Genomic DNA, 22,706 nt, shown 5'->3' with positions numbered 1-22,706 from the left:
ATAGATCCTACACGAAAGAGTATCCAAGATTTTGTTATGGCTGGTAATCACTTTATTTAAATGTTTGTAAATAACTGTTTACTCAAATAAACTTTTCGTTGGAAAGCTTTGGCATGTGCTTTTTTGTCTCTACTTTAATGAGCTTTATAATATAGCTTTGTTTCATTGAGGCTTGTTGCTATTGAACGCTAGGTGTCGCTTTAAAGAGCGCAAATTACATCTTAATCTCAGAGGCATTTGCTGATTTGCCTAATTAATTTTCAATACTGCACGAGCCAGTGGCGTAGCTACAATTTCGGGCGCCCGGGGCGAAGGATATTCTGCCGCCCCCCTTTATCTACCTACCTACAAGTTTCATGAGATGGTTCGAACAAAAGTGAATTTTTACAAAATATCTTCGATCTACATCTTATTAAAAGCCATAGAAAAAACCCATTTTCGCCCTATTTCTTGTACACTTTTGACACAATTTGTAGGAATTTTTGGCCGAATTGGAGTTTTTAAATACCATTTTTGAAAATTTGGAGAAATAAAAGTATTTGTTACATTCAAAGCATAGGGTAACTGTGAGAGTGACACGTCGCTAGACAAAGCTAGAAAAGTGCATCTTTAAGTTCTACTACTATTTTTAAGAAAGATACAAGCCAAAAGATATAAGACAAATTCAAAGACTGAAGAGTATTCGAGTAAAAATTAATATTTTTCATTGTTATTCTGATTATTACATTGTGAGTGTAAAACTCTTTACCTTTTATAATAAATTTTGTAAAGAAATTTGTTGAAGGATTTTTCTGAATATTAAAAAACAGCGAAGATCGTTTTGCCGCCCCCAAGACGTTGCGCTCGGCGGCCTCCTGCGGCCACCCCTAGCCACGCCACTAGCACGAGCAGTTTAGTAGATGTCTTTCCAAATATTTAAAATAAAAAGGACCCTCCACCAAGTTGGGTACATTTCTAGTGTAGGAGTAGTCTCTATTCCGACCGAAGAAAAATCAAAAAGTTATATGTACTTAAGAAAAAACTACTAAATATTTTTAATTCGACAAGAAATAAATCATTTGTGAAATAAAATGATTATAGAGTTGCCACATGAACTAAAAAAATATTTTTGAATAACTTAAACAAAAACAAGAAAACAGGTTAACTTCGGTTGCATCGAAGCTAGAATACCCTCCAGAAACAAAAAAAGGTCTTTAGAATAATCTTTTTTCTTTCTTTCTTTATAAGATTTTGGTTTGTATTGTTTGTATGGCAGCTATGGTATATGCTATGGTGATTCGATCTCAAAAATCTATTGAGATAATTTCTAAAATATCTGAATAGATTTTTAAATCAGACCACTGTAGCATATAGCTGCCTTACAAACGATCAGACTTAAAGGAATACTTTTGGAAACAATTTATATCAAATTTCGTAAAAACATCTCGTCAAATAAAAAAGTTTTCTAGACAAGAACTTGATGCCGTTTGTTCAGTTTGTATGTTTATAGAGAATAAAAGTGTAGCTAGCATTTTACAACAATAACTACACTAGCAACCGACAGACACTAACTAAATGCACACTAAGCGTTTTATTGCTTTCATTAATTGTCGCACTGACAACAACAAAATGTAAAAAATTAAACGTGTGCGAAATGGAAGATATAAACAAAGGGAATAAGTGAGTGAGAAATACGAGAATACAGGTGAAACGTTGGAATAACAATAAAAGAGAAAAATTATATTAAATATAACAACAAAAAGGAAGGAACAGAATATTACGAGTTTGAATGGGTGCTAACACAGGCGAAAGGGCAATGTGTGAGCAAAACAAATTCCACGCAAACTATAAAAAAGAAGTAAAGAAAGTAACAACAAATTTGGGTACTAAAAAACACAGGCATAAAATCGCATATCAGCAATGACGAGCCGTTAATGCGGCTGCCGGAAAAGATAAGAATCCAAATGTATGATATTTTGAGGGAGAACATTCATATCAAAATCATTTTGGAGACTTCAAATCGGCGTTTGCAAATTATTTTCACAACAGTACGAATTCACAAGTGCAAGTTTGTAAACGTCGCAAAAATCGCACGGCGGCCGAATAAATGAACGAACACGTACAGACGGCCTGAGTAACGAAGTGAAAGAGTGAAGAAATTTTTTTTAAAAAGTGTCGCAAATGAGTGACATGCGTAGGAGAGTGTGAAGGTGAGAGCGCACAAAAGAGGAATATTTGAGAAAAAAATTATCTAAACTCGTCGAATTTTCGAAAAATTAAGTTAAAATCTAAATAAAAGTATTGAAATTGAGAAAAAGAGAATGACGCTTATTAAACATAATTTTTAAGTTAAATTTTTTTTGGAAAACTTATATGGCAAAGTTTTTGTAACAAAATTATTTAAAGAATAAAAGAAAAATAATAAATATATAGAAATATAATAAAATAAAAATAAATAATAAAAAAATTTCCTAAAACATTTTGTGCTTGTACAATTGTTTGTAATATATTTAAACATTTGTTGAAGGAGAAATGAAATTAAATATGTTAAATTAATGGACAAATAAGAAAAACCCATTAAATCTGGTTGCAGTGCTATAATACTCTTCACAAATACAAAAGATTCAGCACAAGAATCTGATCTTGATTGCTTTTATATGACAGCGACATCTATGCTATGGTTACTAGTATATCCGAACAAATTTTTGGATATTGTAACGTTCTTTTACGTATTATTACCTGTACGTGCCAAATTTGGTGAAGATATCTCCTCAAATGAAAAGGCTTTCTATACAAGCACTTGACTCTCATCGTTCTGTCTGTATGGCAACTATATATTATAGTGATTCGATGTGAATCAATTTCGGAAATCGTTTTAATCTTTTTCAAAATATTCTCCATTAAAATCAATATACTTTGCTTGCGTTTGAGCCAATTTTCGAAGCACTTTTGCCACTCTGATTGAGGCATCTCCAAAGCATGCGTTCTGAACGTATCAACCTCCTCTTCAGGTGTCGAAAAACGTTGACCTCTTTTTTCGTATGGGAATAAAAATAAGTTATTCTGCGCCAAGTCCGTGCTTAGTGCGCGAACAAGTTTTGTTAGATTTGGCTTATCTTAAAACACTCATACAGACTGGTCTTTACTTTCAGGCTCATACGTATAAATCTATGTATTCCCATCTTTCCCGATTTCATAGATGTGTTTCGAAGCACCGCTATCGTATTTTTTTAACACTTCTCTCGACTAATCGATGGACAAATTGTGTGGGCTCCAACGGGAACAAATATTTTTGTTTTTATTTCAAGTTAATGTACTAAACAACACAAATAGCGGCTGCTTGTCAAATGTCAGGCTTTAGTATCATGTTGACAGTTGCCAGATTACAACACTAGGGTTGCCATATCCGGAAATATATAAAGCAATTTACGTTGGTCGCATGATTTCGTCGGTTCCGACAAAGGAATGAGCTTCTTAAGGAGAAAAGGTCGTTTGCAATATTTCAGATCGATATTTTAAAAACTGAATGACTAGTTCGCGTATATACAGACAGATGGATGAACGGAGAGACAGCTATATACAATAGTGGTCCGATCTGAATAACCTGGGTAATAATTTTGTGCCAAATTTCGTTAAGATATCTTGCGAAATAAAATAGTTATCCATACATATATTCTCCACAGGGTCTAATACAGCCATTACATACAGAATGGATAACCCCTATGGTTAATTACGGGATTCTACAACAGTGGATAATCTAAAGTCTGATTATTTTGAAAATGACTACAGGATCAATAAAAACATTAATACTGAAGTAAAAGCCTTTCGGCTAGACATGTGTATATCAATAACGATGACCGTCTATCGAAGCTATTACTGTAAATTACCGCTAAATTATAGTGAAATTGACAGCAAACATAACTGTCACGCCTCGGTAGGTATCTTAATTTTGCTCTTTCCTGAATATTTTGAGACGGTGATTTAAGTTAACATTTGGAATTGGAATTGAGTAATAAATATAAAAGTTTGTCGACAATTCTATGGAAACTGCTGTCAAAACTCGGTATTATACCAGTTTATTTAATTTATGCCATAGCTTCTTCGTTTGGCTAGTCTATTCTATTACTACATGTGTGCTCTGATGGTATAATCTCTATGCCAATTTTTTACAGTTTTATGCCAGTTGTTTCTTCATTTCGCACTGTAAGATGTACTGGATCGAAGATAAGTAATAATTTCTCGATTCAATTCTATTTGAATAAAAATTATAATATATAGGTCCTAGAAATCCAGCTCTAAAAATATTATTGAGCTCTAAACTTATACAACGATATTCCATTAATATTTTGCTAGCAACCACAAAACATACTTACTATTCAGAATTCACTACTCAACCTCATCTTCTCATTAGCATTAACATGAACTTCATTTTGTCACCCTATCCATATTGACAGGTTTTAAAAGGCAGCGAAAGTGACACAATTTGCAATTTGGGTTCTAAAGCACCTAAATTTATTGCTTTCTTTATTTGCTTTGAAATAATATTTTTTATTTATCGTTGAAACGCTGGAAATACTATACACCTTTTGCCAATTACCTTTTCATTATTCTAACGCCAGTCACGCAGCAGAGAACGTGTTTGTTGCGTTGTTGTTGTAGTTGGAACTTTGACTAATTATTTCTTAAGGTATGTACTATACACAGTGAGATAAATATATATGTGTGTTTAACAGTTCTGGGAACTCTCGTGTTGTGAAAAAGTTAGTATCGAATGGTGACGTGAAATTGTTTGCGTTTTTATACCCTGAACAGGATACATTGATCTGAAAATTTTCACACTTTCTTTTCTCTCAAAGAAGCTGCTCAGTGCTCAAACTGATCGATCCAATCAAGTTCTTGTATGGAAAACTTTTTGAATTGACAAAATATATCTCCGAAATTCCGCATGAGTTATTATCCAAGATAACGGTAAAATCTCCGAACCAATGGTTCAGATCGGACCACTATAGCGTACAAACTGACCGATCGAAATCAACACAATCTTTATATAACCTTTTATGTTGAAAGAAAGTCACTTAAGAAGGGTATTTTAGCTTTGGTGCGGCTAACGTTTTATTGTAATTCTCCCATCAACATTTTATAAATAACTTTTCATATCAGGGCACGATGAAATTTCATTCAATATCAGTTGCTATCAGTACACTTGTCCGCTATAAAGTCCGTAATCGTGAATAGTTTAAAATATTATTGGCCTATAGGGGATTTTTTCAAAATCTTATCTGTGATTGTTTATTGGAATCGTTGTGAAATGCTTTTTGCATAATACTTTTTTCTACTTATTTTCCAACGGCCATCTAGTCCATTTCAAAGCGATTTTATATAATTTTTAAGTAACTTTACTAAGACTAGGAACTTGTTGACCAATTCACAAGAAAAGAAAAAAAGCAAAAACTTAGTTCGGGCAGAACCGATTGTTAAGGACTAACTTTAATTGAATGAATATCGAAAAACTTGCTCAAATTTGGTACGAACTAAGTATAACTTACGAAATAATTGACTGATCACCCTATTTTCCATTCCGATCATATCATAATCGTATGTTTATTGCCCTCTTACATATTATTATACGATTCCATCATGTCCTTAGTTCTCTTAAATTTGAGAAGGATTCCTACAAAATTTTAGTAATGTTAGGTTAGTTATAGTTTCCATAACAAGCTGGAAGATACTCAAGATTTTATAAATGACAAGTAATTTATTAAGCAATATTCAAAAATGGTGGTCCAACATTACTGATCAAGTCTTATATCTTCGCACTCCGGCAACTAAGTCGAAGTCTTGCATAGATCAGAAGGTGCTAACAAATTTCGATAAACCTAATCACGATCATTTTATTTCATGTAAGAACCAGGGTTTTATTCGTTGATAGCTTAGTTATCCAAGAAAGCCAAATTATCATCAAAAGCTCTTTGAAGACTACGAGATACAAAAATCAGTCGCCACAGATTTCATTTAAAATGCTTCCTCTGATCCCGTATCTGCGAGTATTATCTATGTTCCCTCTTGTTCGATAAGTCGAAATTCATGTTTGAACACATTTTAGATTTGTGGGAGCGTCTGCACACGGACCACTGCACCAGTAATAATAAAAATACTAAAACCGAAACATGGCGTCCCACTTCATAAATTTTGTAATCTTATCTGGACGCTACTGATAAAAACAGCTGACAGAACTTAGTACACGGAATGAATTGACAAGTTAGTCAGTTAAGTTTATGTAGGGAGAAGCTAGAGATACGTTTTATATATAAGGTTCTATAAGGATTCTTTTTGGTCTGAATTCATAAAAGGGAAAGCGGGATTTAGTTTTCTTCGACTAAAACAAATAAAAGTTGAAGAAGTATGCTAAAATTATAGTTTTTTGCAAGTGTGTGTAATTCGTACTCATACTATTCGACAACACTGCGGCATAGTGAAGGTATTGTAAATTTTATCTGTCTCTCCATAGAAATGTGCAAATTGATAAGTGAAAAAAATGTAAATAGAGTTGAAAAATTAAACAGGAAAAACAACAAAACCATTACAATAACTTAAATACCACGTCAGGGTTCCGACAACAAACAAAGAAAATCAGCAATAAAGCAGAGACAGCAAAGAAAACAACGCGTTAATAATGTTGAAATCCGATAAAAATACTATAAGTGATTTTTATATAATATATAGAAAAAATTATTGCAAGCATGCGATTTCAAGTTAATTGTCAAAAAGTAAAAAATGTGAAAAAAGAGCGCGAGCAGCTGACAGATCGCGAGTATTTTAAGGGTTAAAGCTTGTGAGAGAATGAGCGGTAAAGGAGCGCGAAAATTGGCGAATTGAAGAAAATATCATAACTGTGTTGGCCAATATATTGTATTCGGCATATATACATACAAACACGTGTAGATTCGTGTGAGCATATCTATATTTCGGTTTCTTGCTTTTGAGCATTTCAAAAAATTCTCCGCGATATTACCAATTTACACAGCTGCTAATGACATATTCACTTGCTAGCGTCTAAAGACTGACTATATCAGTTTGTGTGGTAGTGTAGGCTGTGTGTTCTCATGCCTTCTTTCAGCCGTATCTTGCTCCTTTGCTGGTTAGTTGAGATGTTTACTCGTAGTTTATTGGTTAGTTAGTTACTTAGTCGCTTGTCTGTTGGGCTAATGACGGGAGGAAATTAACTAAATTGCTTTAATTATCCGTTTAATTCTGTGTTTTGCGCTGTTGCGTCAAAAATATTAAGCGAAAGGTTTTTTTTGTGTGCGAAAAAAGATAATATAAAAATTGTGTTGGTGCTTTTTTGCTGTTATATTAATAATTAATTTATTTTATGGAGAATTTGATTACTGAATCAATAAACAGTTGCATATTGTATATATTGTGAATTTATAAAAAACGAAGATTTTTCCACAAAGTATTTGAACAAATAGTAAGTGAGAAAAAAAAAGAATAAAAAGTGCATTTATAGGAATAAAAGTTCTAAATACTTGGCAAAAAATAGAAATAAAAATACTAAACTCATAGAAAAAAATGTGATGAAGATCAATTAAAATAAAATTCTTGAAATAATTGCCAAAAATTGTGCAGAATATAAATTAAAATAAAATATTTTTAACAAACTTATGAATATTTAAGATATTTTAATTAAAAAATATAGAAAGTAATGAAACAAAATTAGTTAGCTGAACTAAAGTAGGTACTATATCATGAAAGCCTTTTCAGACAGCGCGTATTAAATGTGATTTCTACCATGTCAAATTCAATGACAGTCGTTACCAAAGGTCTGAAAACGGCTGTAATTTTACTTTTACAGCAATTTATGTTTGTTCTGTATCAAATTGAAATTTTTTTAATTTTTTCGATGTAGTGAAAAAGCATCTAGAAATAATACTCTCCTTAGCAACTTTGTTGCGAGAGTATAAAAAGTTGCTCAATTGTCAATTCAATTAAATAGATTTTTTGTCATTGAATTTGACAAACTGTTATCTGTGCCTTAGTATAGAAAGCTTGCTAATTTCATACATTATTGTGTACTCTGAAGCACTTGAGAGTAAACGTTTGTTATATTTTTTCTTTAATATTTTGTTTTATTTGAATTTAAATGGATAGAAGTAAATTAAAACGCTTTTGACATAATTTTGACACATAATTTATTTTTTTATTATTAGTAATAATAAGTTTATGTAATTTTTATTTGAATTTTTAAATTGAAAGTATTAATTATTAAAATATAAAAATATTATTTGAATATACAAAATGATCTAAGAAATAATGAAAAATTAAATAAAATAATAATCTGGTTTTTAGTTAAAGAAGATGTATTTTTAAATTACAATAAATAAACAAAAATAAAGTTAATTGTCTGTTCAAGTCGTAAAAAAATAGCGAAAATACATGCAACAAGAAAAAAGTAAACTTTGGTTGCACGAAACTATAATACCCTCTACAAATAAAATATTTCTTACAAAAACTTGATTTTGATCGGTCGACGTAGTGACGTAATGATCCGATCTGAACAATTTTTTTAGAGATTGCTTCATTGTCTTAGACAACTACCTGTGTCGAATTTAAAAAATATATAGTATATCGTTGAATGATAGAAAACCCTCTACACAATCATTTGATTCCGACAGTTCACTTATATGGCAGCAATATGATACAGTGCTCCGATATCATCGGTTCCGACAAATGAGCCGCCTCTTAGGGAGAAAGGAACGTGTGCAAAATTTCAGATAGATATCTCAACATCCAAGGCGTATATTTGTACATTTGGCCCTATTTTATAGGGGTCACCGATGTTTCTTTATGGTGTTATAAACTTCATGTCAAACTTAATACACCCTGTTCAGGGTATAAAAATAATAAAATAATATGTACTATAAAAAAACACGTTTACAAAAGTCTTAACCAAAACTTAGCGGACCGCCTTAAACTATACCTTGAAGTTTTTATTTAGAAAGAACATAAATAAATAAATTTGTTTTATATTTTAATTGTGGCACATTTTATAACTTAAAGTATTTTTCTAAAATGTACTACTGTATTTTTTTTCTATATCGGAATTTCCAACGAACTGATAACAGTGCCAAAAATATGTGTTGAACAAATAAAAAAACTTATATAAAATTATATTATTTATGTACCTATAAAATATGTTTGTATGTCTGCATATAAAATATACAAAACCATATTGTGTGAAAAATTAATTACTCATCGGTGGCAACGATTACATTGGCCGTGACAAAAATATTAGCAAGGTCTGAAAGTGTGAAAATGTGGAAATTCTATTCGTGAAGTGTACGAAAGCCAAATGTGTGATAAGTTTGTGGAATTAACAAAATTGTTGTGGGCAACAACAGCAATAACCACAATGAAATACGTAAAACAAGTGTTTTTGACAAATCCGCAATAATTCTCTATTTTTAGCAGCAACGATAAACGAAGTGGGACATAAACAAACCGCAAATTCATGAAATAAAGATAAAGTGCAATAGAGAAAAGTGAAAGAGAACATACAAGTACAACGAAAATTTGGTTAATAAGACTGTTGTTATTAACAAATTATTAATAAATATTAAAAGAGGCATAGAGAACAAAGAGAGTGAGCGGCAAAGCGATCAAAGTTCGCACGGAGTGAGCAAAGTGAGCACTCTAGTGATACTGAGTGTGGGTGGCACGTCCAAGTTAAGATAAGCGCGCGTACTTAACGCTTAGCGACTACTCGCGCGAACGATAAGATCGCACAGTCAAATGGCTGATGAGTGCGCCAACGACAGTCCGCGTCCGTTTCGACGTGAGCGCAATCTGAGCAATCGCAATTTCGCCAAACGCCGTTCCAACCGACGTATTAGCGTCGAGAGCCACAGCTCGGTGGAGTCGTTTAATCTAAGTGCAGCTGAGAGTGTAAACAACGCTAACTCAGTGAGCTCTGTGCATGAGCACAGTTCCAGCGCGAGCGGCAATGATAGTCACAATCACAGTACGTCGACTAGCAGCGGCAGTAGTGGTTCACATTCGTTTAGTGTCGCTAGTAGTCAACTCGATTATTCCTACTCGGTACAATCGGATACGGAAAGTGCCTTTTTACGCGCCTCTACGCGCAGAATGGTGCCACCACCGTTGCCTATAACTGGGCCGCCGCTTGATAATGATGAGCCTACAGCTACAACAACGACAGCGACAACAACAAATGACGACGATGCGCAGCCACAAACGCCTGATCCCGCTTTGTTGGGTGTGCGACAGAAAGTTGATCGTTTCGAGACATTGACAGCCGAACAGCGTATTCTCTTCAAAACGGGACGTCATCAGCTGCGTCAACAACACCAACAATATAGTGCGCAAATAGGTGCAGTAAAAACAATTGGTGTGGGTGGCATTTCAGCCGCCGCTCCTGGTTTATGGCGTGTCTTTCCGCCTGCAACGCGTCGTTCCACTCCCGAAACGGATAGCTCGGTGGCCAGCCGTCAGTCGGCACTCAGCTCATTTCACACCTCCATCGATGAAGAACGCTCCGTGGACGATGTGGATGAGATCTCCGATTATGCCGAAGATGCGCAAGCAGATGCTGTCCTTGAGTCGGAGTATGCGGTGCCAGAGGAGGCGCATGAATTGCGCGAAGATGTGGTGCCATCGCCAGAGCCTGGCCATCTGCCGCCCACGGAGGCTGAGCAATTGGTGACGGCGGGCGTAGTGGAGTTGAATCTAGATGATTTCGGTAAGGTGGAGAAGGTGCGTCGCGCTGTCAGCGATGATTACGCACGCACAATGCCGAAGGCTCGCTCGAAGAAGCTGTCCGCGGAAGTTGAGTGTGGGGAAAAACCGGCGTCGAAAGATTTTCCGAGGTGAGTGGCTTTTTCTTTTTGCAATTTCTCTTGTTACCTAATTAGAATAACTGCTCTTCATCGGGTTTAAAGTCCCTTTATACTCAGAGTAAATACATAACACCCAACCAAAATCAGAGCAGCAGCTTGGCCAAAGATATGAAATGTTTTTAGTGTCACAATATCGCTTTCTTCGGAAATATTATTATCGGAGAGTCGGATTCGCTTATCAATGAAAGCCGTAATTCTGACTAAGGACTGTTCATTACAGACTTGTATTGAAAAGTTATTTGGCAGTATTTTCTGCTTTGCAAAAGGTTTCTTGTTTGGTTCAAATTGAGACATTGCTTGTTTCGATAGACGTTTCAAATAGGGTCCAGGTATATATTTTTAGTGGTAGGTACAATTTTTTTAAATAAAGTTGTTCCTAATTCCTTGTTAGATGGTTCGTCAAAGGTTGATGTAGTGAGTAGCGCTGTTTTGAGTATTCTGGGTTACTTTATGACAACTTATAAAGTTTGGAACAAATGTTGATTATGACGCACATAATATAGCTAGATAAGCTCTACTGTTTGATAGCTTTTTTCTATATTAGTTTAAATATTTTTTTTAAGATTTCAGTATCTTTACCTAATATTGTCTTAGTCAAACTTACATAGTTTCGTGCTGCAATTATATTTTCATTCAAGAATTTCTCTTTCAGTTACATTTTCGAAAGGGGATAACGCATGTGAACTTACTTTTAAAATATTCTTTAACCAAAAACAGACAATTTGTTTTCAACTATGTAAATACATATGTGAGTATATCTATTTCTACGCTCAAAGTGTGTTTTCCTTTTAAGTGCTACTCTAAACTTTGGCCAGTGGCCGCGTTTAATCGTTTTTTGTCGAAAACATGACGAATTGCTTCTGTTTGTAAGGTGTTCGCTGTGACACAAGTGGTTTTGGTTTTAGCGGTCATCGCGTTACAGCTATAAATACTGAAATGCTGAAACAATAAAAACAACAAAACATTTGCTGCGCTCACTTTGTTGTTTACATTTGAGCTCAAAAGCAATAAAACATATTACCACACTTTCTAAACATAAGTTATTGGTATTAACATACATATATTTATGTACATATATGTATATGTATGTAAGTGCTTGTGCTTATAAGCACTAACAACGAATTTGTTGTAATGCCTTATAAGTCATAAACTTATTTCTAAGCTTGAAATTTACTTTCGGCAGCTTAAACTGTCTTTGGTTGCTTCTGGGCGGCAAGTAACAGTCAAATTTACATAACATTCTAATTTTAGCAGTGAAATGTTATTGTATATACACTCTTTTCGTATACGCTGTTTGCTGTTAACGATTTTAAATGTGCTGTGCAGCAACAGAGGCGTAACATAAAATCGATTTATGCAAACGCTGTATTGCTGCTGGGAATATTTTATTTTATGTAGTTTTATTTTATATAAGGATGTTATTTTATTTAGTTTTATTTTATGTAAGGGAGTATTTGGACTCAAAGAAAGTATAATATTTATCACTAGAGATTGAAGTTAAATTTGTTTGGTTATTCCTCCTCTTGAATATGTCTTATTTATTTTATAGAAGTGCATGTTTTCATTCACATTTTTTTGTTTTCTTAGTGCTGTATGCGATTTACAGGCCAAAAACCGGTTAGACAAGTTCTGGTCTCTCATTACTTTGTTAGCTTTTAATTTGTTTCGATTTATATTGCTCGAGAGTTTTTGCTTGTAGTTTTGTTTGCTCTGTGAGTTGATATGGTTTTTAACTCTTTTTTAGTCTTAAAAAAAGGATTTAAGTCGGTAGAAAATAAAAAAAAATATAAAATGATCTAATCAAAAGTATTTTTCTATACATTTTATTGTCTACAAAAGTGTTCGCTATAAAACATATCTGTTTTAAACTAAAGCTGCCAGCTCTATTGTCTTCTGCCAAGCTGACAACCAATGCAGCTAATCTGCGGTGTATGGTAACTAACTGCCTATTATATCTGTTTTATTCAATTCATTGCTGGTTGCTCAGATTCTAGTGCTAATCATCTTTTCTTAGGTCTTTTAGGTCTTTTCGTTAAAAGTTGATACAAACGATTTTCTTCAAATTGTGTGCGTACAAAGTTCAGCATGTTGAATTGCAAATTTTCAATTGTGTGTTTTGTTCATGAGAAATACATTTAACGTGCATTAATAATCATATCTCATGTCCACGTGGGCGTATACGTAACCGACAAGCGACGTTGACACATTGTTTACAAAGCGCTTAAGACTTGCCTAATTAGCGCTACAAGCAAGTGTAAATAAAAAGTTTTTGTTCTTATTATTATTCGATTTGAATACTATGCATGCAGTGAATACAGTTGAAAATTTAAACATAATAAAAAAGTTTTTGACAATTGCACTCTCCAAACCGAAATCTTAAAATTCCCATTATTTTTTGAACACAGCTCTCATATTCAAAACGTCTAACTCGCTATAAATAACCTTAACCCATATATTATAGCACATATGATAAGATATTTTGCTTTTGAGAGAAACAGTCATCAAAGCACTTCATACTGCAAGTTATATATCAGTCTAACTGTACATCATTTGTTATTTTTCATTTATCAAGTTTGCTCGTCACGTTTTTGTTGGAGTGTGGTGCTTGAATTACAACACTAAGTACTCAAAAGATAATTTTTATAAAACAAATTTGACGATCAAACAAAAGATATCAAATTATCTAGAAAAAGTCCCGAAGAATATTAAAGTTTTATATTAAATGCTGTCTTATGTGTGAAGAGTTTTATTGGCTAATATTATGTAAGTAGTGGTCTAAAGCACTTCAGACTGATCAAATTATGACTCAGTGTTTGTTGTAGGATAGCCATTTTCTTTATCTGCTATCTTTAAAAAAAATTGATATGTGAAAAATACAAAATGCATAATTAATGGGTTTTAGTATATTTTGAATGAAATCTGTCGCTTATAAGCACTTCTATACTCGCTATGTTTGAGTTCTCTGCTGTCTTTTCGAAAAATATAACTCTACGCTTTCTCTTTCTGTTTATGCCAGTCTACTTGATTTATACTAGTTTGTTCGATTCGTCTTTCGGCAAGCAATAATTAAATTATTTTTGTTTAGTACATATGTATTTAAAACAAAAAAAAGCAAAAACAATATAATTAGATAATGTTTATTTACTTGACAACGCTGTTATTTAACATTAAAACGCAAAATTAGTTCTGTATACATATATTCTAAAGTGTACATACATATATATGGTACAGGTAGGTGTGAATATGTTTACCCAGCCTTGCGGCGGCGGTAAATCACTTGTCGGCAGCCTTTTATGGCACGACACAAACATTTAGCGCTTTTGGCCATAAAATGATAAATGAATTCCAATTCGTGGAACTGATAAGCGTGTGTAAACCATTGATAAATTAATGCAAATATCAAGATATCTATGCAAATGTGATGGTGCGTGAATAGGCCATATTTAAGGAGGGTACCAACGATGCACCTGAAAAAGTTACTATGATAAAATAAGATGTTAGGTGCAAAGTATTAAAATGCATACTTATATGTATTTGTTATATTGACGTTTAAATATATTGTTTGTTTTTATAAAGTCATTATAGATTCGAATTTTTTAACACACAACTTACCCAAAAACCAAAAAGAAGAAAAATTGGAAAAATTCACGTCTAAGGAAAATCTGCTGAGCCGAAGTCCTTTTGTCAGTTACTTGAATTTTAGACGATTTTTTTTATTTATGATTTTATAAAGTCAAATGGTTTCACATATTTTCTTCCTCCCTTACTAATATCATGTACCGGTCTCTTTATAAGTTTTCCTTTCATAAAGTATACTATATCAACCACACGCATCGAGTACAGAGATCGCTTCGCTAGAGTGAAATAACTTATAGTAAACTCTACATTCCGCAAGCTTTCTAAAAGAGAAATTTGCTGTGATATATTTTCTAGGCGAGATCAAAGTTGATTAATTTAACATTACATAAGAAAATCACTAATATACATATCAATAAACATCTCTAAGTAGTCATAAAGAGCTTGTCTTAAATCCAGTTAGTTGTTGAAATAAAAATTCAGTAGTGAAAATCCAACTCTTTCCGGCTCCCCAGTTTCTATTTGAATATTAGCCTGTACATCATCGCGATCGCGAAACTTGTGGCTCACTTAGAGATACTTAAATTTTGGATTGTGCTCTAGGCTTAAAAGTCAAAACACCCACATGAATGAATCGAAAAATTACTTAAATCTCCCATATGGTGTCTATAACTTCCTTTGATATTGCGGGGAGAGAATAATTGGAATACCATTACGGTACTGTTGAGAATATTTATGTTACATAAGGAAGTCGATAAACGTATCCCCCTTTCAACCCTCAAGTGTCGATTGTATTTCCAAATGACTTCGTAACGTTAACTGTAACTTGTGATGCAGCCAAAAACATCTAACATAAATGCTTTTACGATAACTAAATTTTCATCACTCACACGTAAGCCACATGCTCTTTTATTGTAGATGTAAGTATGTGCGAGATATAATTTTTTATACGTTGGTGAAACTATGTTAATACTGCTAGCTAGTCCTGTTAGGGGTTTTATTCGTACTAATAATAATTTTGACCTATATTATTTTGTATCGGCAATATCAATTTCGTTCAATATATAGATTCGTTTGTATACGAATATAACCTGTATTGGAAAATAACTAGAGCTAACAAGGTAAAATGACACAATTAAAAGAAAGCTATGACGATTAAAAGCTTTTTATTGCTTGTTTTATCGCGTTGACTGAAACTCAATACCAGAATGACTCAATTTAATGCTACCCACAGTACCTATATATGCTTGTATATACATGCCACATGCATATATTGCAAATATTTTGCATTGACACAGCTGATCTAAGCCGTACGACAAGCATGTTTACAAAAGTAATATAATTTGCCATTATTACATACACATACAAACATACAATCGTCGTATAAACAGTTGTTACATTACAACCAGTTCGCGAGCACCCATATTAGCGCTCATTAATGCCGTCTGTCTGATCAGTTGGGAGCGCAAAAAAATGGCATGAATTTGTAACGGGTTATCGCACAAGCGCGAGCCGTAAAATTGCTCTTGGCAATGGGTGTGAAAAATGATGAAAAACAATAGAAGTGATTTTGGATTGTAGGAGCGAAGGTGGGTGTAAGGGGAAAAAGGGGAAAAGATGCAAAATAAAATTATAATTAAAAATATTTTTGTATAAATGTGTAAAAAGTTTTAAATACTTCCGGCTTGCTTATATATTAGCTATCTTCGATTTTCCAAGCTTTACAGAGTGGCGAATCGAACGAACAACTGGTATAAGTGAAGTAGACTGGTATAATATAATTGAGTTAGAGAATCAAGCGGATAAATAATAATACAATTTTTATTTATCAAAAATGAATAGCTTACAAGAAAAATGTTTGAAAAGAAAGCAAGATTTTAGATTTATAAGTATCGTTTTAAAATGGTTATTCATAATGGTAACGACAGTTATTTGAGCATTTGGATGAAGAAAATAGTGCTAACAAAAATTGAAAAATATAGAAAAGTGTTATAGGCTCAAAATTGCATTTATTAAGATTATCCTCTGTTGATTTTGAGACTGTAGTTCTCATTAAAGGAACATTTTAAAGACTTAGTTGTATATAAGAACTTTGTCAATGCTTCTTTAAGTTCCAGCCGTTCGGACAGGCATTACTCTGTATTAAACTACGAAAGGAAAATATGTTTAAAATCACTTGCAATAAACGAACAATAAGCAACGAATGCAACCGACTTAAGACCTGCATTGATGTAAAAAAATTCTCAGTGTAGAGAACAGACTCGATGAAGCCTAATTCAAGGCGGGTAATTAGCTTCCCTAGACTCAATTAAAGCTCTGCTTATATGCACTATAATGAGACTTAGTTTCTATACTCTGATGTTGAGATACTCAAAGTGCTATGTTAGATTACGTACCTGATAACATCTAAAGACCTCATAGGGTATACTAAATGTCAAGAGATGGTTTAAGGGAGGTTATACATATATAATTTTATATTTTGAAATAAGGCTAGCTATCCTATATGTTAATTATATTTTAAGTTTATATAAAAAGTGTAAACATTTTAATTACACGTACTTTGTATCATATTTGAATTTATTATTAATCATCGACTCTTGGTCAGTTTATAAGATATTTTCTTTCTATTCCTATTAAACGACGTTAGCTATTGCAATTCTCCGTATGACACGTGATAGTTTTCTATCTTTTGGAATCATTATGCTTGTCCTGCTTGTCTTACCAATATAAATTGTATGAACTTCCTCATATAGGTAACTGAGTTTTAAGACGGCAGGAGAGGTATATATTCAGTACCTCAAACAAAAAAAATGGTTATAGCATTATTTTCTTGCTTAAAGGTAATGTGTAATAAAAATGGGTCATAGAATTATTTTCTTGCTTAAATATCTTTCCGGCAGTTATTGGTGAAATATTTTCCTTTCTCCACACTTCCGCTGTCATTATTAAAGTCCTCCCAGCCTTCTTAATATCTAGCTTTTTCTTAGAGTGGTTACTCTCCTAGTTTGGGTAGATTTCAGTTGATATGGTTTGATATAATGATTCATTAAATATCTTTTTGCAGCCTTTCATGAGGAAGCTTCTTTTTGAAAACTTTGATTAAAGTTGAAGACTGGAAGGTAGCCCTGGGTGTCCGATACTCATTCCTTTTGCCCCTCGCTACTTATTGAATACTGAATATTTTAAGGAAAATAAAAGATTCTCATGTTCTTATAATTATACAAGTGATTGCATTTTAAACTGATAAAAGTCAAAAGCAAATATTTAATTGCGCGTAAAAGTGTATATGTGCCGTATATAGCACACAGTATGTATAGTACATAAATATATAGATATACCTCAGACTATACTATAATTACGAATACTCTTATCGCCTTATATTACAAGCTCATTTTTAGTTGAATAAATAACTTGGCCGAGAGCCACGTTTAAGAAAATATATAATATATATATATATGTATATATATATATATATGTACTTGTGTACTTTAGTAATAGAATATTGGTGTGGTCATTAGCTGTCTTGGTTATCAGTGACGCCAACGGCTTTGTTATGAGGAGCGACTGACTCACAGCTTCGAAATATTATATATGAGGACATATATACATATTTAAACATATATGTTTGTAATTAGCGAAATGATAGCGGAAAAATGTGAAGGCAGCAAAACGCGAGAGATTTATAGATTTGATAGCGAGTGCTGAAATGAATAGCCTTGCGTGCATGAGTTTAAAGCTTCTACATTTCTTTTGTAATTGATAATATGGAATTTCCCTCGAACGATATACGTATATTCGCGCACATATTTTTTCGGAGAACTAATTATTTTTACGAAATTATTGAATAAAGCAAAAAAAAATATTACCTTCGGCTGCACTGATAATACAAAACGCTTCAGAGGTGCATTTATTATAGCGAAAAAGTCTACAAGAGACCTTTAGTTTGATTTTGAAAAGTTTTGAACATGTCGTTCGGAGATCATACTGCTGCCTTGGATAATACTCCGTGCCTTTGCAAATCTTCTTTCATAAATGCGTATTACATATCTATTTATATATAAATATACTGATTCAGGATATTAAAATATGTATATACACACCTGTATGTATCTAGAATCATTGACATCCATCTCTTAGGAGAGATAAATGAACGGTGTGTTGTCTTGTCAGATCTCATTACCTTTCCTTCTAGTAAATTTACTTTTTGATTATTTTTTATGACTTCAGTAGTTCAAAGGAAATTCCTGGAAGAAAGTATCTCTTAAACATCTTTGACATTACTATCTCATCAAGATACCTTAGGTTGTTTAATGCTGTTGAGGGTTTTGTCTTTCGCTGAGAATTAATACAACAGCAAAAGTTACAATAACTCATTCTGTTGTCAATTGCTCAATTTCGTGAATTACAAAATTTATTTAATTCTTGTTTAGGAGGCATAAGTGTGATATCTATCCAATCAATCAATCAATCAATCAAAAAATGTTACTCATACGCCACGGCTGACTGCCACGTTTACAGACTGACTATCAAAAGAACACACTCTTTATATAATTTTCATTGTCTATTTTTTGAAGTTGCTATTAATATTTTTATATTTTTATTTCCAGAAATTATCGTTCAGTGCCTCGTCCCAAGACTGAAATTATTGGTACCAAGAATCATGCGGTTGTTAACAAAAGTAAATCGCTCTATCAGCCAAAGTAAGTACGAAAATAGATAAAAATTGAAATCAATGAATGAACTAATATATCAAAGTGCCAATATTTAATGACGTGCGTACGAAGCTGTACAAATTCCTCCAGATTTCTAATGATAAGCGCAAACAAGACATGCGCGCCACGGCGTATGAGTCACCCAAAGAGTGTTATTTGACAATAATTTGTTAAACAAAACAATTTTTTTGTTAGGAAATAAATAAAAACATACTACAATAAAAGCAAAAAAGTAGGTGGCATAAAAATACAAAGAGTTTGAACAAGTCTTTTTACATATATAGTATTTCTAATAATTTTATATAATAAACAAAGCTAGCCGATATGACGAGCCGGTGCTAATTTTTTACTTTTACACTTTACGCTTTGTTATTTGCATTATTCAACACATTTTTCTATACTTTCTTCACAGTGACGAGCTCGATGATGAAGCTGAGGCTGAGCTGCGCGATAAGAGCTCACAACATATAAAACCCATACTCGAGGAGCTGATAAAAACTGAGGAAACATATGTGGAGAACTTACGTATCGGTTTGGAGAATTATGGCAATATATTTGCGCGCAAAGATTTACCGCTCGGTTTGCGTGGCAAGAAATATGTCTTGCTTGGTAATATTGCACAGATCTATGAATTTCATGCGGAGGAATTTTTGCCAATGCTACATGCATATAGAAGGGATCTTAAGCGGTTATTCGATGAATTTCAACATTATATTGATGTAAGTGTTGAGAAGGTTAGAGAGATATTTATATACATAAGGAATGTCGACAAAACTAATTTATTAACTGTAAAATAGTTTTAGAAAAGTTAAGCATAGGAATTAAAAAAATTAGAAAAAACCTCGGACTATAATTTTGACATGAAGAAGTTTTATATAATTCTAGACAACTCATCAGTGGAGCCTTAAAACTTGAAGAAACTACGATTTTTCTAATTCTAACTGTACGCGGTCAATAAATTCTGGCACAAGTTTGAACGAATATCGTAAAAATAACCATATTCTATACTTCCACTGATTAATACATGAATTGGCAGCTTCCAAAATCTAAATTTTCCTTCTTTAGCTTTTTCTTAAATCTAATAATTTTCCAATGTAATCGTTGTAGGATTGTGTTCTTTTCGACCTGAACGAAATATTATCGTCAAACTAATCAGGAAGCAGTGCTAGAAGTAGTTAGTAGGTTTGAAGTTCTCTTGCAACATGCTGCAGTACAGCTCTACCGGCCCTAAGTGAATGGTTACACTACGAGCTGAACTATCTGATCTCTCTATAGTATATTTGTTTTGGCCTTAAGAAGCTTGTTTGATATATGAAGATTTCAGAATTTCAAGCATCATAAAAGACTTTACAAGTGTGATCTAACGGTAAATTAGGCCACAAACACTAACTTGACCTAACTCAAAAAAAAAAATACAAACTGCTATGGAAAAGTTTGCGTGTTTGAAAGTTGCTTTCCTAAAAAAAGTACTATTTTAATCTAAGGTTTATAGAAAATCTGTCTTCGATCCTTCGTTAAGATCTTAAAACAAACCGAAGATAGCATATTATTAGCTACCTAGAGTTTCTATGGTCGAAAACATTCCATGAAATTGGTGTGTCAATACTGTATTAAAAATTTTCGACAACAGCTGTGGGCTTTCAAACGAAATCAAAATCGGTGAATGAGATTAGATTTTAAAGATGGAGATCAGGGTTATATGAGAGTCATAATTTTAATACGTTAAATTTTACCATATTTACTTAAAACGAAAATCTAAAAATAAACTATTGTGAATGTGCAAAGTGCGTAATTTGTAATAAAACGCTACTGTGAAAGTTTTCTATCAAAATAACTTTTTTCCTATATTTTTCAGCAAAACTCCTTCTACTGCTACGTCATATTCACAATGAACAAGCAACGTTCGCTCAAATTATGTGATACATATAAAAATTATTTTAAGGTGTGGAATGTATATATTTTTAATAAAAATACGAGTTAATATATTGAACTATTTTTGTAGCGCATACAAAACGAATTGGATGATAAGTTGGGTATAAATAGTTTCCTGGTACAGCCCATACAACGGATGGCGCGATATCCGCTGCTACTGCAACAATTTATCACGGTAAGTTGGTGAAAAGAAAAAAATTATATTTATTATAATGGGAATTTCAGAGTGAATGCGAACGGAATAAAAAAATATTATAAAACCCATATACTATAAATACATTTTTACGCTTATAAAATAAGGTATAAGTTTTTAACCTCAGCTTATGCCTTACTCTCATATTTATTGTTCTTACTTTTATACTCACAGACTCTCTTCAAGCATCGCGACTTCGAGATTAAGCCTTTGCTTGAGTCATGCTGCCGTCTGGAGAAGAAAATGCGCACTTTGTTGACCACAACCAACGAATCCGAAGTGATCAACGACATTGTCGAGTGCAATGAGGTGAGATTAGGAACGCATATTTACTACTTCAAGCATAACAAAAATATTTCTTACTTACTCTACCTCCCTTCCACAATTAGTTCAACGTTTTTCATCAGGGCAAATTCCGTAAAGTAAGCGACTTTTCGATTATAGACCACACGCTACGACGCACTTATCGCGGCAAGGTCTTCATATTCGACAAATGCATCATCTATACCGAAATTAAGGGCAAACACTTGATCTTCCATGGCCGTTATCCATGCGAGCATATCGGTATTGTGGCGAAAACGAAGCACTTCACTTTATTCTACGAGCGCCGTAAGCAGCAAGAGTGCGATTTTCAAGCTGAACCACCAGTGATCGAAGCGTGGCTGGAGCTGATACGCGAAATGATCAGCTCGTTTGTTTTGGAGGAGCGTCAAAAGCTACAGGATCGTTATGCGCGCGAAGGCGAACAGCAGTACCGCAAGCCGGTGAGTTTGACGCTGTTTCGCGATTCAAATCGTTTTAGTTCGGACAGTGGCATAGGCAATATATGGGTGCTGCCGAAACCGGAGGCCGAGTCGGAAGCGTCGAGCAATCGCACGACATGGTATGCGGTGAATTGAACGAAAGAATTGGTTCCAAATATATAGAATTTGAAAAAATTACACGGATATTGTGCGCCTATGGCTAAGGAAATGTAGCCGGTGCAATATTCGGCGAAACAGTGCCAGTCAGATATAGAGGTATATCTACACGAAGCAAATTTTTTAATTATTCACGAATGGATAATGTGCCCTTACTTTTTAGTACTAGAGCTTTTTTGGCTATAGAGTGGCCATATTTTGTTAATTTAAATATCTAAGCAATAAGAATGTGTTGCGCACTCCAATTTATTGTAAAAGAAATATATCAAAATAGTTTAGAAATTGAAAAATTGTAACAAATTATTCTTTATGTCTTATGTAACTCGCATACATATATATATACGTAACATTATAAGTTGTAGTGTATATAATTAAGCATATTGGTTGTATATCTGTATAAATTTAAAATAAATCTAGTTGCTTTTAGTCTAAAACGCAAAATTTCACTAAAAAATGCCAAAAATATTTAAGCTTTTTT

The 22,706-nt window shown here is 33.3% G+C and overlaps 1 protein-coding gene across 4 annotated transcripts; it reads left to right on the top strand.

Moving 5' to 3' along the window:
• The first annotated feature begins 1,842 nt into the window (after nucleotides 1-1,842).
• On the top strand, nucleotides 1,843-22,692 carry LOC120771729. 4 transcript variants are annotated; one of them, XM_040099888.1, is made up of 8 exons: nucleotides 1,843-2,189; nucleotides 9,451-10,865; nucleotides 19,079-19,171; nucleotides 19,596-19,902; nucleotides 21,039-21,125; nucleotides 21,186-21,290; nucleotides 21,483-21,617; nucleotides 21,698-22,692. In XM_040099888.1, the coding sequence occupies exons 2-8, from the start codon at nucleotides 9,772-9,774 to the stop codon at nucleotides 22,205-22,207; spliced, it is 2,331 nt and encodes a 776-aa protein (XP_039955822.1). In that variant the 5' UTR covers nucleotides 1,843-2,189; nucleotides 9,451-9,771; the 3' UTR covers nucleotides 22,208-22,692. The 4 variants fall into 4 exon arrangements, with proteins under 4 accessions (XP_039955822.1, XP_039955820.1, XP_039955819.1 ...); XM_040099886.1 differs by having other exon boundaries at nucleotides 9,448-10,865; XM_040099885.1 differs by lacking the exon at nucleotides 1,843-2,189 and adding an exon at nucleotides 7,171-7,309 and having other exon boundaries at nucleotides 9,448-10,865.
• The last annotated feature ends 14 nt before the right edge of the window (nucleotides 22,693-22,706 follow it).

This window comes from Bactrocera tryoni, chromosome 3 (assembly GCF_016617805.1).
Source record: "Bactrocera tryoni isolate S06 chromosome 3, CSIRO_BtryS06_freeze2, whole genome shotgun sequence".
Classification (NCBI taxonomy): domain Eukaryota; kingdom Metazoa; phylum Arthropoda; class Insecta; order Diptera; family Tephritidae; genus Bactrocera; species Bactrocera tryoni.
The sequence above is the reverse complement of the archived record's forward strand: the minus strand, read 5'-3'. Positions and strand labels throughout refer to the sequence as shown.

What these genes read in the sequence shown, in the direction of transcription:
- LOC120771729 (XM_040099888.1), top strand. Translation starts at nt 9,772, where the DNA reads ATGGCTGATGAGTGCGCCAACGACAGTCCGCGTCCGTTTCGACGTGAG. An exon ending in AAATCGCTCTATCAGCCAAA is followed by an intron (nt 19,172 to 19,595) that starts GTAAGTACGAAA and finishes CTTTCTTCACAG; the next exon opens with TGACGAGCTCGATGATGAAG. An exon ending in AATTTCAACATTATATTGAT is followed by an intron (nt 19,903 to 21,038) that starts GTAAGTGTTGAG and finishes TATATTTTTCAG; the next exon opens with CAAAACTCCTTCTACTGCTA.